Below are 18,266 nucleotides of genomic sequence, written 5' to 3'. Positions count from 1 at the left end.
TAAGTCCTTCACTTAAGTGCTGAGTGCTTGAGAAAGAATAATTGAAGGTCATCAATGATGTGAGGTGGGTAAAGTTTCTTATTTTATAGTTGAGAGGAACTGAGCAATATCCAAAATTGTGGGTGGCAAGCAGAGCACCTGACAATATTGAGAAATCACTGTGGTATCAAACTTGGAGTTTCTCCAGTTTGCCAACACTGTTCATCTGTGGAGATGAAGATGGACTTGCATTATATGAGGAACTGAGAAAAGTTTTTAGCATTGTGGGTAATATGGCTCCATTGATGTTCATAATAGCTAAAATAATGTAAAGAAATAAAGTAAGAGGGAAGAAAACACAGAATGCATGAAAGGATGTTTTTCTGACCCTCTATTATTTTCCCATTTAGCAACGTGGAACAAAGACACAGACACCATTGTGCATGCAAGGGAAATCACTTTATCGTAGAAAACACTTCCCTTTGATATCTTCAGCTTCTGCTGGGCATAGCCAAAACTTAACAGAAGGGCACCCATTGGCTGCTCAGCTGCAGTGCTGCTGTCCACATCACTCCATCAGCTTCCCATTCACACACTGTCCACTTGTTCCTCCTCATCGCTGCTACTCACCCCCCAACCATCTTCCAACCATCCAGAGCCTGCAGCTGTGCCCTCCTACAGGGTGAACATAAGCTTTAATAACTTGAACAATTACAACCCCATATCCTTGCATTCCCAGTCTGTTACTAGGCACATGTTATTTGTTGGACTCTCCACATACAGCAAAATTAGTACACGCATATCAAGAAAGTTCTGAAATAGATTTAGACACTACTGTGTTTTGATTTAGACGCTATTGGAAATTACAAGTGTATGAAGGTGAGGTAGCTATCTTACAGTTCACAGAAATCACAGAAATTTATCTTGTAGTTTCACTTCCCACTCCTTTTTTTGTGTTTAAATAATATACTATTTTCATTGAATTTAATGTGCAGAGGAGATAAACCGATCCTGTTCACTAATTAATTACTTGCTTTTGTCACCTAAGAGTATTTTAACTGCCTGATCCAGTAATGTAATTACACCCAGGGATGTAATATAAAATGGCTAATTAGTTCAGTGAGGCAGCCTGTGCTGCTGGTTAAGTTGTGAGGAGTTTACTCTCTTGTTTTGACTTCTTTTAACTCATGGAATTCCACTGCCAGCAATGCTAGGTAGTGCTTGCTCTACAGATCCTATGGGGTGCAGAGGGGAAGGTGGGGAGGAAGTGTAAGAATGTCCTTAGTGAAAGGTTTATGTCTTTACTTACAGATGTGAGTCCAGGTGGTACAACACCCAGCACAGAGAAATTGCCTCTACTTCCTTTTTGACCTGGCTGTTGAATTTTTAGCAAAAGTCCTGTGAGCTCTCACAGTTTCAGCAGAGTCAACCCATATTAGAGATCCCTAGGAGATGTCCTGTTTGTATTTATAGGGACTGCAGAGCGGTGCTTAAAAAGGAAATTTCCGATTTATATACTAGTTTTTATCTGTTAGAAGCTGGGGAGAAGAGACTTTGTCTCTAGCAGTACTAGGAATTTACATAATCTTGGTATTAAATAGTGAGAGTCAGCTTTTCTTATACTAAGGAGCTTACTCTGTAGCACCTCAGTGTAATGTGTGCCAAATTTGTAGAGCTTTCACAATGTAAATAAAGAATATTTACTTGCTTTCTATTAAAGATGAATACTGATTTTATGGAATTACTGCTATAAGTAGCAAATGCTTTCTGAGAAAAAAAAATTCCCAAAGAGAGACACCTAATTTCATACAATTATCTCTGTATTTCCTCAGGATGTTGGCTTTAGGGAACATTAGGGAGAAGGAAGAGAAAGCAAATAGAACATACTGTTTTTTCAGGGAAAAGAAGACAGGGAAAATAGAATGTTGATTATGCAGGGGTTTTGTTTTAATTGTGTTTTGGGGGTTGTTGTTTACTTGTTTGATTTCATTTGTTTTTTTAATGTCCATGTAGAGTCATGATTTACTATAAATACTTAACACTGATTGTATCTTTAATGTTGACTTCTCATAGTTAATTTGGTCATCAGACCTCTGTATTTATATTTTTGTGTTTCCCGTAACTCATGTTGTTTATCTTACATTTGGAGTGAAACTATTGTGTGTATTTCTTATGGGAGTTTAAGAACTAAATGGTCTTTATAAACCCATTAACATTATTATACTAGAACTCCTATCTGTAGAAAATAAAAATTAATTACAATAATGGACACTAGAAGAAAATTCATGTCAAGATTTATTATTTTAAAGCGATGGGAGTAATAGTTGCTGATGTCATTATTTTTTTTCCAGATCCTGGCTATAAATTCTGTTAAATCACATTGACCAAAAGCATCTTCTGTGTTTTTCTCTTATGTCTAGACTGAAAAATAAGAACATCCTTTTAAAGGAAGCTGTCAGATGTAATGAGGAACAGTGATGAATTTATTTGAAAAATACAGAAAAATCTTAACCAAACCCTCAGAATAATAGTAAAAAAGCTGAAGTATTCATAGCTTTCAGTGTAACTGTTTTAAAAATGCTTTTAAGCATGCAAATACATATAAAAACTAGCTGTAAAATAAAGCCACAAATCACTGAGGATATGAAACAGATGTTAAATGACAGTAGAAATACTAACAAGACAGTCTAACTTTGGGTAATTTGTATGCCTCAGGAAAGAAATCATCACATCTAAAGTATTTTCTAAATAAGTTAGAGCATATCATACACACGAAGATGGAAAAAGGCAGATTTGCTTGTGTCAGAGGTAAATATATGAAGTGCTTCCAAGACTTTATTGATAGAAGTGATGTTTTGAAAGCAATACAGAGTATTATAGCATCAAAAATGGGGAAGTTCTGGCTAAAAGCAGGAAAGGGTATTAATACTTTGAGACTTAAAACGTGCAGGGGTGTAATTTGTTCTTTGTAGCATTAATTTACATATATCCTGAACAGGATGTCTTTATAAAGTCACAGTCTTTATAAACTTCCACAAATACCAGCTGATTTTCATGGAAGTGTTTTCATCCATTTTCAGTAGGGATGGAAAGCATTTTCTCTAGAGGATTCTGGATGAAAAAGAAAACTCATATATTCTCATATACATTGTATATGTACAAAACAAACAAAAATTATGCAAACTCAGTGTAGTCTTTGTTTATAAGCACCATACTGTGCATATTACTTAAAATCTGCTTTCCCTAATAATCAGACTTATGCATGAGGAATAAACCTAAGGCAGCTCAGTATATATGTTTTTCTTAACCTGACTCAATATGTTTAAATACTAGGTCAGACTTCAGGTAGGAAATGCTTGCGATTTCAATTAACTATAAATTTTTTTGAGATACAAACTCATTACCTTTTCTATTCCTTATGTGCATCAGTTACAAAATCTAGATTATATTGTGTAGCATGATGAAAGAACTAATTACTGAAGTATGATTGGAACCTAAGTCAAAAATTCTTGAAGTTCTGTGGACATACTTTTTACACACTTGAGTATAAACAATAACAATTTAATTTTGTTTTGCAGCTCACTTGCTTTAACTAGTGTAGCCGTATATAATGATACCACATGCTAACATCAAACTATGTAACGCAGTGCACACTGAGCTATTTTATCTATTTGTGTACATCTTCAGCTGATGCCTGCGAGTTCAGATTTGATTTTTAGTGGTCCATCTTCTCAAACCACAAGAAGAACTTCATTTAAATCCCTCAAGATCTAAAACTATTAATGTTCTTAGTGGTAGAAAAGCTGCGTGAGTCAAATATGTTAAAATTCTTAAAACAAGTTATAGTATTTAGGGTCATAACTAGGCTCTGTTTACATATTGAATAACATAGTTCAGTATCAATATGGATGAGCTGATTAAAGTGGATGTATGAGCTTCAGCATTCTTAAATATAGCTCAAGGCTCTTAGGTTTGGGTTAAATGTAGTTCAGTCCTTTGTCATTACCATGGTTAATGTTGGAAGCTGTTTGCCACTGGTTCAGACCTTTCTGCATTAGCTGTAGAAGTAAATTCCATAGAAACAAAATTCTGTAGCTGGAGAAACAAATTCCATACACATCTTGAGCAGAATTCTAAGTTTGTTTCTTGCAAGAGCAATGTAGTTTGCATGCACCAAATTCATTCTTCGAAAACCAATGAATGTGCATTAAGTGCTCGGGGGATTCACTTCAGAATTATGCTACAGCTCCAATTCAAAACATCAGAGTTAATGTAGCTTTTCTGGAATATTCATGTATGCCATTTGTAAGCATATTAGCTACTTAAGATAAACAAAAACAGAATAAGTTTAGTTTAAAAATATTTTACCCATGATGTTACTAATGGTATCGAATTAATCCTCTTGCTTAACATCTCTCCCTTTAAAAAATTCCTATATTTTATTACATTACAATGGGAATAATAATATATATTTTATTATACTGTATTTTAATAAGCTACGAAACACAGAAATTAAATATACATATAGTATGTTTATAATATATTATTAGCATGGAGAGAAGCCACTGTAGTTTCTTTATCAGGTGTTACTGCATGTCTCCTAATCTAAAAAAGTAAATAGACTTGAGATGAAGGGAGCGAGTTGACTTTCTGAGCTTCTCACCCATCACTGAGACAAAATTCCTTTTCTATGCTGAGTGGCTTTTGACTTTTGATAGAAACTTTTAACGGGCAGAGGGAAGATGGAGCTGTTTCTCGGGTTTCTTACTGAAACACATCCTGAACACATTTCAGGATGCTTCTTCAACTTCTGTTTCATTTTGCATAGGATCTGATTCATTAATCTGGGGTTTATTTCTGTGACCACAGAAGGCAGTTGTGATGAGTTAACTTTGCCTGGCTGCCAGACATCCACAGCAGATGCTTTCTCACTCCCCATCCTCAACAGGTCAGGGAAGTAAAATAAGACAGAAAAGCTTGGAGGTCAAGATAAAGACGAGATCACCTACTAATTACCATCATAGCAAAACAGACTGAACTTGGGTAACATGAATTTAATGTATTGCAAATTAAAATTGAGTTGGATGGTGAGAAATAAAAGACAAAAAATGAAATACCTTTTCCTCTTCCCTTCTTCTAAGCCACACCTTCATTCTGGAATCCTTCACCTCCTCTGCCAAGGGGTGAATGGGGAATGGAGGTTCTGCTCTGTCTGTAACAGCTCCTCACCTTCAGCCTCACACTCCTCCACTGCTCCACTCTGGCTCCTCTCCATGAACTGCAGGAAAATCTCTGCTCAGGCACTTGCAGCATCTCCAGCATTTCCTCCCCTCACTTTTTCATAGGATTATTTCTGACTTCCTTTCCCTCTTCCCTCACTTCTGGTTCCCCACAACTCATGTGAACTGTTTTTTACCTTTTTGTAAATAAGCCTCTGAGAGGCACGACCCTCTTGGCTGAGGGGCTCTGTCAGTTTAATACTTTAAAACCTGTAAAAATGTGTGTGTTTATTTCTTTTTCTAATTTAGAGACCTGGCTGCAAGGAACTGCTTGGTAGGTGAAAGCAACATTTTGAAAATAAGTGATTTTGGGATGTCCCGGCAAGAGGATGATGGCGTGTACTCATCATCAGGCCTAAAGCAGATTCCAATCAAGTGGACTGCTCCAGAAGCTCTGAACTATGGTAAAAACACAACTGAATTTTCTTTTTTTTAAAAAAAATAAAAAACTCAAAGGACAGTAAAGAGCAGCAGAGCCACAATATTAAAATGTATATACATACAATTCTTTTCCATCTGTTCAAATTAATGATGCTTAAAATAAATCTAAAATTTCAGTCTGATTTTTGTAAGAAACACATTTTGGCCACCAATAAACTATAGGGCAGGAACATCAGAATTGCTATTATGCAGCAATAATAGAGTGCTTTGGTTCTGTTGCTGACTCATTCTTGTAGACAGCCTCGTCAGTCATCTAAATGATGATCATTAGCAAAATGAATGGCAAGTTCTGCATATTTATGGCCCCTCATTGAAAACAGTAGAAAATGTTAATGTATTAGACCACTGTGTTAGATAACTCATTGCATTAGTGAAAATTATAGTCATTGTTTTATTTATGGGGTTTTTTTAACTGCAGTTTATCTTAACCTGCATTTTTGTATATCACTACGTTGTTGTGTTGGGGATACAAATTCATTGTTTATCACTGAGAGAAGTGGTCCACACTACATGGGTAATAGTTCCAGAATAGAATCAGAAACTGCTGCTCTTAGCATTTTTTGCTTATATGAAACTAGAAAAATAAACTCTTCTAGGTAAAGTGGGCTGTGAAGAAGCAGCACATTTAATAAATGATGGCATGTTTTGAATGTACTTCTCTAAACCAGTTGAGTACACAGAATAAACTATTTTTAAATTCTTCATTTGAAGTATCTATAAATATCTCTGCCATCTCTTAAAGCCTTTTTTTGGAAATCATGCCTTGGAAATCATAAGTTTGTGAATAATGATTGATAGCAGAATGCTTCCTCTCATTAGCACTTTTGCAGCAGGTAATGACATAACACAGTAAGCACATCTTCCCTTTAAAAAGCTGACAATAAATTCAGTTGCCGTAATTCATCCTGTATTAGCATTATTCTAAGAGGTGTTAGTACTGCCAGCATTCACTGATGAATGCTTTGCTCTCTTGGGTGTTTGATCCACTATGGAAAGGTGTTTTGGGTTTTTATTTCTGTTATTTTGGAAATGCATACAATGTTTTTGATGTATTATGAAAACCTACCCTTATAACCATATGAGGTCATATCAGGAAACATGCTCTTGTGAGAACACCTTCACTTGTATTGCCGAGTCTGTTTTTTTCTGCACAATACAAGAGAAGAGGGGATTCTGGATTAGTATCTACTTATTTTGTGTTTCCTAAAGCACATACTTACTCCAACAGCTATAAGTCATTTTCTGTAATGTTTGGAAATAAGCTCTCTCAAACATCTTTTAATATGTTCAGTAGTCAGTATTCCACTTTCAAAATGTCATGGAAGATTTCTGTGTGTTTTTGAAGGATATTTTTTCCACTTCCTTGAAAGATAGGAATAAAACTTACTGGATTATATTGTTTTCCATTCCAATAATAAGGTTGTAAGAATTGCATTGATTTGTGTAGGTAAGATTGGAGGTACTTAAGATATCAAAATTAAATAAAACTAAATCTGCAGTATTTCAAAACTAGTTGGAAACCACTGGCCTGGTCAATCCTGAATATCAGGATTCAAAAGTTGGGGGAAAATGAAGAATAGGGTCATTTGGCCACTACATGAATGCTAATGTACTTAAGAAGCTACAAAAAAAGTTCATTTTTAATCTCTGCTGAAGTCACTGTGTATGACAAATTAAGAGCAGTCACTAAAGTATGTTAAATTAGGAAAAGACACAAGTTGCGAAAGCTAGAAACCAGATCAGGGCAAATGGAGGTGTTGGGGCATTGTGTCATAAGTCAGAAACAAAATTCAGATGTCACTGGACTTTTTGAGAAATGGAACCTTTGGTTCTGTGTGGGTGCTGTTTAGATCCATTCTACACCATTAATGGGAGGACAAACCCATCACCCCAAACATTCCCCCTTTCCTCCTTCTTCTCCCCACTTTATACACTGAGCCTGGTGCCACATGGGCTGGAATATCCCTTTGGTCAGTTTGGGGTCACCTGTTCTGGCTGTGTCCCCTCCCAGGCAGCCCCAGCCCTTTCCCCAGCATGGCAGTGTGAAAAGCAGGAAAGGCCTTGGCTCTGTGCAATCTCTGCTCAGCAATAACAAAAACATCTCTGAATCATCAGCCCTGTGTTCAGCACAAAACCAAAGCACAGCCCTCTACCTGCTACTCTGAATAGAATTAATTCTACCCCACCAAAACCAGCACATGTTTAGGATAATTATGGGGTGTTTTTACTTCCCCATCTTTCAAAATTTAAATACATTTAATATACGTGTTTGCTCCCTACAATATTTTGAGTTACTTGTGATGTTAATAGTAACGTGGGGAGGACTTGGGTTTTTTGTCTAAACAGATCTTGTTTTTTCCCCTCAGATAATGTAATAGCAGAAAATATAATTAGCTGTTCATAATAATGAACTTGAACTTTCTTTTAAAAAAACAGCTAATCACCTATCTTGTATCTGCTGAATGCTTTCAGTGAAAAGTGTTAAATTACTCAATGTCCTACTGTGGGATACACAGACAAGAAAACTAATTTTCCTCCAAAGAGCATAGTGAATATCCATAATTGCCAACTATGACACAAGCTAACATAGCACAGCTGGAAGTGATATTTAGTCTAAGAGTAAACTGAATTTTCTGACGTCAGAACAGTTGTCACTGTCATCAACTGTCACTATAATTTACATGTATTTTCCTTCTTTTTCCTAGTCAGAAGTGGATTAGTTTGGTTTGTTTGATGATTAGAGATAAACAAACAATACATTCACAAGTGATGTTTTTAAAGAACAAAGACACATAAATACAAAGTAATAGTATGGAACAAAGAAGAACAGTCATGAAAAATGTTGAAAGTAATGTTGAAAATGGATTTTTAAGGTAATGTTTTCACTGATTCTGCTACAAAAGGCTAGGAGTCTTTTTCTGATGTGAATCCATCAGGGACAATAGAAATATCTGCTCCAAAGTATCTCCTTTTTCCTGTAAATTCCTGTATCATTCTACAAAGAGGCTTAGAATTCAATTATCTATCAATTATCTGTTTTGCCATCTCTGAACTAGGCTGGAGGCAATGGAACCAGCAGGTCTGATTTTTTTTTTTTTTCCCTAAAGTGATTTGGTGCATCAGCTTTGCAGGATCCAGCCATACTTTGGTTTTCAGAGATCAGTCTCTCAAAACATGAGAACCAGGCCTCCTTCTTGCTCATAAACAGTTCTGGTGATAGCTCTTCTCAGAATAAACACTGCCATGCTAAAATGGAGAGCTGGGAAAGGTAATTTTTAAAGAATATTTGGAATTGAAAGTAGTTGTAAATGAGGGAGAAAACCTTGACATTTTACTGTCCTTCTATATTAAAAAAAAAAAGTTTTTGTACATTAAGATGGAAAGAAATTCTTAACTTGCATAACAGATTGGTATATAATAGTAGAATTTAAGGTAAGCTTATGTTATTCCAGAATATTGGCTTTAATACAATTTTTTCATTCTTTGAAATACTGGAGACTGTGAAATCTGTAGAATGATTTATTAGTAGCTCTGACTTTGTTTTGCCTGAAGCTTGCCAATATAACACTTTTACATTTACAGGAAATTTGGGCCATAATTATCTGAAATACCAGTTTCTCTATATGTTAAGTAAAAGGTTTGTTTTCCTTATCTTAGGGAGATACACATCTGAGAGTGATGTATGGAGCTTTGGAATCCTTTTGTGGGAGACCTTCAGTTTAGGTGTATGCCCATACCCTGGAATGACCAACCAGCAAGCACGAGAGCAGGTTGAGAAAGGTAATTATTCATAGGGATGGTAATAAATGCTGGATAAATTGTAAGGACACAGTATAAAACAGCCAAGAAATAACATACAAGTTTTCTAGCAACTTCAGCAAAAACAGTATGAGATTTTCTAATCTGCTTAATCTAGTTCTCTGGGAAGAGTAGAGTGGTATATATAGGCCTTTTGGAAAAAAAAGGAATGCACTGACCAGTAACTTAAAGGTTGGAAGACTTACAGCATGCTGACTTTCATTGTTGCAGAACTAACAGGTGAGATAGAAAAGAGGGATTTGCTGCTGTGCAAAGCAGAAGCTTGAACAGAATGAATTATTTAAGATTATGTTAATAGCAGGTATAAATATTCTGAACTGCCAGAAAAAATGGGTATCATTCCATCTTCTTTATGAAATCATTTCACAGAAAGATTTAGCAATTATGGTGGAGAATGGTAAGCTAGTTGAGCATTGCAAGCTGCATTTCTCTTTTACAAAATAATCAAAAGGCTTTTACTTAAAATAGCAAATAACTGTAAGCAGGATCTCAGGACTTTGATTTATTTTCATCATCTTTAGTTGCATTTCAGAACTGTTTCCTTCCCTACATAGTACTACTGTATAATCTATAAATAGGTTCTATGCTAGTAAAACTTCCAAATTATTTAAAACAAAACAAACTACAAACCAACAAAGAAAACTCTGTTGATTTACACACATTGTCAGCATTTGTTGTAGTTTTATAAGCTCTGTAGGTGATATTAAAGTTTTGCCTTAAAGGCTAAATCAAATCCTAGACCCCAAGCCGTTCTTGTTTGAACTTACATGCATTTATCCAGTACCTAGAGCAGATGCATGCAGTGTAAAATAAGTAAAAATATTTCTCAGATTTACCTGTTTTAAGAGGTCACTGTCATTGCACTGTTCTGTAGAAAGATACAGAGACCTTTGCAGTGAGTCTGGAATCCCAGAGCTGCATTTAGCTGTTGAATCCAAAGCACATAGTGCACTGCCTGTTATTTGCTCAGAGCTACCTGTGGTAAACAATTTGTGGAATCAATGTCAAAGAATGGCTGACATGTGCAGGGACCTCTGAATGTCATCTGGTCCAACCACCCAGCTCCAGCAGGATCACATCCAGCTTTTGCATATCTTCATGAATGAAGATGCCACCATCTCTGTGGGCAACTTGTGCCCAGTCACCTTCACAGGGAAAAAAGTGTTTCCTGATGCTCAGGAGGAACTTCCCATGTTTCAGTGTGTGCCCATCGTCTCTGGTGCTGTCACTGGGCATGGAAAGAGCCTGGACCCGTCCTCTTTGCACCCTCCCTGCAGGTCTTTTTATACATTGCTGAGATCCCCTGAGCTTTCTTCTCTCTAGGATAAGAGTGAGTTACTCTCATCACTCATGGAGTGAGCTACTCTAGCTCATTCAGCATTTCCTCATTGGAGAGAGAGATGCTTCAGTGCTTCCATCATCTTGGTGATCCTTCATGAGACTCTCTCCATTGTGCCCATGCCTGTCTTGTACTGAGGAGCCCAGAGCTGGACCCACACTCCAGATGTGGCCTCAGCCAGGACTGAGCAGAGAGCACAGATGATCTCCCTCAACCTACTGCAACACAGCTTCTAGTGCAGCCCAGTGTGTCATTAGCATTCTTTGGTGGAAGAGCTGATGCTGGTGCATGTTCAACACTTGGTGTCCACCGGGAGCCCCAGGGGCTTTCCTGGTGAACTGCTTCCCAGCTGGGCATTCCCAGCCCATGCTGGTGCCTGGGATTGTTCCCTGCTGCGGGACTTGGTTCTTCCCATGCTGAGCTGCTTGAGGTTCCCACCAGCCCCTTTCTCCGGCCTGTCGGGGTCCCTCAGGCCGGCAGCACCGCCTCTGTTGCATCAGCCCCGTCACAGCTCAGTGCCACCAGCAAGGGTCACCATCGCTCAGGTGCTGCCTCATCTGCCCCGCATCCATAGCCTTAATGAAAGCCTGACACAGAACTGGACCCACTACTGACCCTGGACCTCAGACTTCGTATCACTCATCACTCATCACCTCCCTTCTGGACTCACTGTTCAGCCTTAGTTTTCAATCCACCTTCCTGTCTGGTCATCTAGCCCATAAATTCAAAGGTGTCTTTGTGAGGATTTTATAGTGAAATTCCCTCACATACCAGGCCACTCACATTTCTCACATTGGTCAAGCATGACTAGCTCTTAGTGAATCCATGCTGACTTTCTGCATGCTTAGTCCTGATGACTTTCTTGTACTTCAGGTGCCTAGAAATCATTTCCAGCATTAGGTGCTCCATCATCTTCTGGGATCAAGGTGATGCTGACCAGCCTGCAGTTCCCTGAGTGCTCTAACTTCAAGATAGGAGTGATACGTTCTTTACACCTGTCTTCAGGTATTCCTCCAAGTAGTCAAAGTGATGTATGAAAGATTATTGGAATGGTGTGGCAGTGACATCAGGCTTTTCTCTCAGTAGGTGCATCAGAGCCTCTGGACTTAACCAGGTCCAGTGTGCCTAAGTATTCTCTGACAGGTCCTCTTCCACAAAGGGTACATCCTCTTTGTTCCAGCGTTTCCCACTGATCCCTGTAGCTTGGGATTCCTGAAGGCTGGTCTTGCTAGTAGATGCTGAGATGAAGAAAGTGTTCAGTACCTCAGCCTTGTCTCTGTCCTGTGTTGCTGAGTTGCTCAGTGTCTCATTCAGCAGTGGGCACACATTTTTTTCGAGCCTTCCTTTTGTCCCCTGCATAGTTACAGAAGCCCTGCTTGTTGTCTTTGACACCCCTGGCAGATTCAATCCCTTCTGGGCTTTGTCTTTCTTAATTTCATCCCTGGAGGCTCAGAGAATGGGAGGCTCATCCCATTACCTGATTTTGTGTTTGGTTTTGTCCAGCAGCTCCTTGTTCATACACACAATCTTCCTGGCATTTTTCCCAACTTCCTACTCATTGGGAAATTGTCTTCACTGCTGTGACTACACCTCTGTGGTCCAGGGTGTTGATGATAATGCCTGAATAGCCACTTTACCTGAGACTTTGGAATGATTGGCTGCTAAATTACTTAACTGATTATCCATTCTTCTACTCATTGCTAAATCAGAGAACTCCTTTGGCTGATGGCGGCAGAAGCCACTGCCTATCTAAGCAAACTAGAAGAGAAAGAATTGAGATAAGATGGAAAGATATAAAAGTTAAGAAAACAGAGGGAGGAAAAATTAATTCCTAAAGTGTAAATGGGGAGGGACATCTTTAAGGAGCCAAAAAAGGGAAGAAATACGAGAATAAAAGTTGATTCATCTTCAAAAAGAGCAGAGAAATTTACTCCCATCTTAATTTTTATTATCAATTTCCTCGCTGTGGTAAAGTAAGGAAATACAGCTGAAAACCAGAGGGTAGCTGCTTACAGGAAAGAAATCTGTGTGAGTTGCTGCTATTAGGTATGAGCGTCAAACTGACAGTTTTAGCATGCCAAACTTAAATACCACTGGTACCCGAGCTTTAATTAGTTTCATAATTATCTCTCTTGTATAGGTTATGTACTGAGGATGTTCCTCATATTACCTTGAAGGTCTTTTTAAATGAAATGGTCTTTCTTGAACTTTGCTCTTATCTTTTTAGATTTGTCAGTTGTATCAGTTTTCAGTACTAAAAGTTTTCCCCACGTTTTCTATGTACCAGGCTACCGAATGTCTGCACCACAAAAATGTCCAGAAGAAATATATAAAATAATGCAGAGATGCTGGGACTACAAGCCAGAAAACCGGCCAAAATTCAGTGAGATTCAGAAAGAGCTGTCTTCAATCAAAAAGAAAGTGACATAGTGATGAAGAAGTGCCAACAAAATGTCTGTGGCTTTATTTTCCATTGAAGTAATTGTTTCCCTCAAACACTATGCATTTATACAGCATTATTTGCAACATTCTTCTAAGATTACTCTGAAATTAACTGGTATACCATCTTGAATGGTGTCTACACCTGCATTAAAGATATATACTGCGAAATGCTATATATCCAGTCACAATAGTACTGTAATTTAGGTTACATGTACATAGGAAAGCACATACTATAAATTTAAGAGGCTGTGGCTTCTAGCTGTTTTACAGCAAATAACTGCTAGTGTCATTTTTCAGAGGTATTCTACTTTTAGCTGTACTCTTACTCTGCTACCTCTGTCCTGTATGTCAGCATATTAACGTGGGGATTGTCATACATGTTGGCCTTAAAACTGAAGACAGTTTTGACAAGTATTTCAACTAGAAGCTTTTTTTTTTTTTTTTTTTAATTCTTTCTGCATCTGATACATTTAGGTGATACTTTGTTTTAAGCATGAAATTCAGTTAGATTCTGGATGCAGACGTGTTTACTGAATGGTAAAATCCAGAATCTTTTTTGGTAGTTGGATTACTTGTGCATTTATTACCATACAGTAGAAATACTTCTGACTTTTGATAAAATCTACATAAACCATGTCTTTTTTTTCCTTCAATGCCATCAGAATTCAGTAATATGTTTCTTTTTATTGTGACTTATGTTCATTTTAGAAAAAAAAGACCTATTTAAAGTCTCAACTGCACATGCTAAGAAATACTGCAAACTATCTGCCTTCGAAAAAATATGTGAAAGTAGTAGGCCAAGAAAAAGAGGTTTATTAATGACAGAAGCAGACAACAAATATCATTGATCTTAGAGGAGCTAAAGAATACGTTGCTAGGTTTACATTTGACCATGATTTTTTCCCTTAAATTGGTAAAAATTCTCAGAATGCAGCTGGAGCATGCAAAATTTTATTCTGAACAAAACAACATTTCATGCGTAGTGTCCAAAGGAAAATACTACTTCTGTATGGCATGAGGAAGTTGTTCAAACAACCAAAAGGAAAGAAGTATGTTTAAAGCCTCTGACAGGGAACAGCAGAGTAGAAATACTAACTTTCTATTTTTTCTTATATTATTGCAATCAAATATCAAAAGACTGGGGATAAACAAGGTTTAAATGCACCAAGAAAATAAACCTTGTGTTTGTATATATATATACATATAAATATATATTAAAAAAAAAAAAAAGCCAGAAAGAATAAAAACTTACTAGATAGGGGAGGGAGGAAGTGCACCATTTGTTGCTTTGACTCTGAGTCCTCTTTGCAGCTGGAATTGTTTTCTAGGGCTCTGCATAGAAACAGGAACAAGTTACCGTATCCCTGTCTGAGTTCCAGCATTAAGGTGCTTAAAACATTTCTAGCAATTTACTAAAATGTTCAGATCAAGGGATACCAGTTGCTGCTAATGCAAGTAAGAAACAGGGATTGTAAGTAACACAGCATCTGGAATGTTAATTAGCCTTATATTTTAGTGTTACAGTGGGTTTGATGTAGTGAAGTCAGTGGCTACATTACATTATTTCTGTTAGTGTGGCTTTTCTATTGTCAGCATCATCTTTTGCTCTCTAAAGTATATTTACAGTAGTGCTGAGTGGTGGTTGAGGGCTATGTGTGACCAAAATATGTGTAGTCTAGAACAATTTGTCTGTTAAGTAGGAATTAGCATCCAGCTACATCAGTGAATGGTTGTGTAGGAGCACATTGCCTGCATTTGAGGTGGTACTGTCAGTATCCAGCTGTAAGAAATGGTAAGTGCTTCTTGAATTTTGTTAAGTGATTTTTTTCTTGGAGATAGGGATGCATATATATACACATACCCATGAAAGTGTAGTGCTTGGAAAATTTGGTGGCATAAATTAAAACTTCATTGTAAGTGTACTGGATATATTTACTTAGTTCTGTACTTCAAGTAGCCCAGAGGTATTTTTCAAGAGCAATAGGAAACATTCTTGTTAGTTTGTATGCTTCTTAAGTAGTACACAGAGTCCGTGCCTTAATTTGCTAGTATGCTAATGCAAGTGCAAGTGTACTAAGATTTAAGAAATGTTTCACAATCATTTGGGAAAATCCAAGATTCATCCAACTGCATTTCCTAACATATGCATCCCTGAAGTCTGCAAGTAAGGATAACTGTCAGCATTCATAGCTTTTCTGGAGAGTTAATCTTCTTTTGTTAGAGAGATGGACTCTTCCTTTGCCCTCTTGACAGCAAGAAATACTGCTTTATTCAGATAAAATAAAATACTCCTTTATTTGTCATAAATTAACCAGTCACCATCCTGACTTTCACAGAAGGATAAAAACAGTCCTAAAATTTTTTTCTGAAATAGTTAACCTCCCTACATATATATCACACTTCTGTTTAAATTTAAAGTCTTTTTAAAACAGGGGATTTCTACAGCATTAGGAAAATATGTTACTATTACTGAAGTATACACCAGCTCAGTTTAAAAGTAGTAATACTTTGGGAGAATACCAGAATGACTTTATAGTTATAGAACAAATTTCAGTACAGGTACATGTCTTTTCAATTACTTAAACTTTTTGTGTCATTAATTTAACAGTTTGTGGCAGAATTTGTTCATCATGTCTGAATTGTAATTAGGAATTAACTTGTACTTGAAAGTAGTAAATTGGAATCCATACCTATAGATACAGTAGGCTTCTAACAGGAGCATTCACAACCAAGCCTGCCATGCAATGAAATTTAAAAAAAAAAGACATTGCACTAAAGAAGCTATGCTGCAATATCTGCTCTCCATGGCCTTTTGATGATGTAGTCTTGTCAGATGAGTCTTACCAGGTAGGTCAGATCCTGGCCATTTGGCTCATGTACTGTGTTTATCATAGAGAACTTACAAAGAAATTAAGCTTAGGTCTGTTTTGCAAGCATGGGTTTCAGGTTACATTTTTACTCTGGCACTGTCACAACCAGAGAGACCCTGAGGGAATCCTGAATTATTTTACATTGTTAAGTGTAGGAAACTCTGAATACTGTTATGCTCAGCTTGTAATGTGAGAGGGAATTCAGCAGGTTATCTCTTATTTCATGTTTTTCCTAGGAAGCGCATTCATTATTTTAAGAAAATTGCTTTGACAGCAAAAAGCGCATCCTCAGTTTGTTTTTAGTAGGAAATAAGCACATATTAACTTCCAAGTCTAGCCACCAGTGAAATCATAAGGTTTTCTAAGCTTCTTTATTTTATGAAAAGTAAAATGGTGAGAAGTATCTTGTCTGGAAATAAACCTTGCTTCAGCAAAGGATGATGTTGTAGAGTTGGCATCCCGTGAAGGCATTATCTTTGAAATGTGCATTTTCATTCATTTCTGTGAAAACCAGTGAACTAGATTTTCATTTATGAACTACAATTATATTGCATTTCTTCTTAACAAAAACATGCCTTTTTACTTTTTTGGAAATTGTTATTGGGAAGTGCATCACCAAAAGGCCACCAGTTAGAACTGCAGCTGGTAAAGCCTATTCTTACTGACAGGAAAGAGGAAACTGGTTAAGGAAATATTAGGTTGTTCATACTTAAGTATTTTTTCATTCATGTCTTTGACCACCTGTTATGCTTACTTAAATCCTACAAGCACATCATTAAAACTGATTATGAAGTTACCCATTTGTTATCTCTTTATAACTATTTTGTTACCCTTTTTGCACTCATTGTAATAGTAATAAAGAATACCAGAAAAAAGGAAAAAATCCCACATTTTTCTGAGGTTACAGTGTAACCAAGTCTCAGAAGCACTTACAAATGTCTCCTGTACAATTTTCCCAGATGTGCTGCTGCACAAATATTAACAACAGTGATTACATACTATCCCTGTTTCCAGTATTCTTGCTGTCATATCCTCTAAATGTCAGTGCTACTCACAGACTTGAGGGAGTGCAATATTTGAAGACCTAAACTAGTGTGTGAATAGTGTTATCAAACATGGTATTCAGCAGTTCCGAAAATAATTGATTGTCACAAATAATAACTCATTATAAAGATTAAATAAAGAGAAAGAAGCTGAGAGAGTCCACTTTCCGTAACAGCTTTCCTGTTTGTAGGCACTAGGAATATTTGTTTGTGCCAGTGCCCCTGGATTTGTAACACCTTTATGGCCAAGCATAAAATAATTTGCTATTAAAGGAAGAGTTTACCAATTAATTTCTTTTCCCCTGAAGCACAAAAGGACTTTGGATATTGATGGAAGCTTTCTTCCTAGGCAAGTCAGGAAAGAATGCCCCTGATACCAATGAAGTTATGTATTTTTTTCTTCTTAGAATGGTTTTTATGCAGTCCTTCACTTCCAGTAATACAGGACCTCGATTAATAATTAGAAGGTACATGGCAAGTACAGAGCAAGTCCAGTATTACCAAAGTTCCAAACAACTGTGAGTTTTTAAGAGATCTGGTCAATTTGAAATATCAGCTCTTATTAAAAATGTTTTCTTCCACTTTCCTTCTGCAGATTTACTGAAAAATAAAGCAAGCCAACAAAAAAGCAGTCCTTAATCATCAGTAACAACTCACTAGGAAAGTGAATCAACCTCAGGAGCCTATTAAGTTTTTCTAAGAGTAAATATACCCTGGGGTAGCTTCCCATTATAAACAAATCAAATTTAAAGGTGGAAGGCTCCAAGTTGAAATGGAAGAATCCTTTCACTTGTCACATTAGGAACAGTCAAGTATTACTACCATTTTTTTCCTCAAAGTGGTACTGAATTGTGATTTGCAGCTCCTACATGCATTGCAGAATTGCCTGCTAGTGTGTTATTAATACCCAACTTCACTTTGCTGAGATCTGCAGTTTCAAAGAAGGGAAGATTCTCTCACTGAAAATTCAAGCAAGATCTGCCTGGTAGCTCCAACATTTTTACTTATTTTCACATTCAGTTATCAGAGTCATGTTCATTATAATAAGTACCAC

General features: G+C 36.9%; 1 protein-coding gene across 3 annotated transcripts in view; it reads left to right on the top strand.

Moving 5' to 3' along the window:
- FER (FER tyrosine kinase) overlaps positions 1 to 14,461 on the top strand; it is a 151,599-nt gene extending 137,138 nt beyond the window's left edge. For all 3 annotated transcript variants that reach the window (XM_058826024.1, XM_058826022.1, XM_058826023.1), the window contains 3 exons: positions 5,508 to 5,662; positions 9,357 to 9,479; positions 13,145 to 14,461. In XM_058826024.1, the coding sequence (XP_058682007.1) occupies positions 5,508 to 5,662; positions 9,357 to 9,479; positions 13,145 to 13,287 (421 nt within the window). In that variant the 3' untranslated portion in view covers positions 13,288 to 14,461. The remainder of the gene's footprint in view (positions 1 to 5,507; positions 5,663 to 9,356; positions 9,480 to 13,144) is intronic.
- Positions 14,462 to 18,266: the final 3,805 nt, after the last annotated feature.

The sequence above is a fragment of the Poecile atricapillus genome, chromosome Z, assembly GCF_030490865.1.
Source record: "Poecile atricapillus isolate bPoeAtr1 chromosome Z, bPoeAtr1.hap1, whole genome shotgun sequence".
NCBI classification, from domain to species: Eukaryota; Metazoa; Chordata; class Aves; order Passeriformes; family Paridae; genus Poecile; species Poecile atricapillus.
This window is presented reverse-complemented; position numbering and strand designations above follow the sequence as displayed.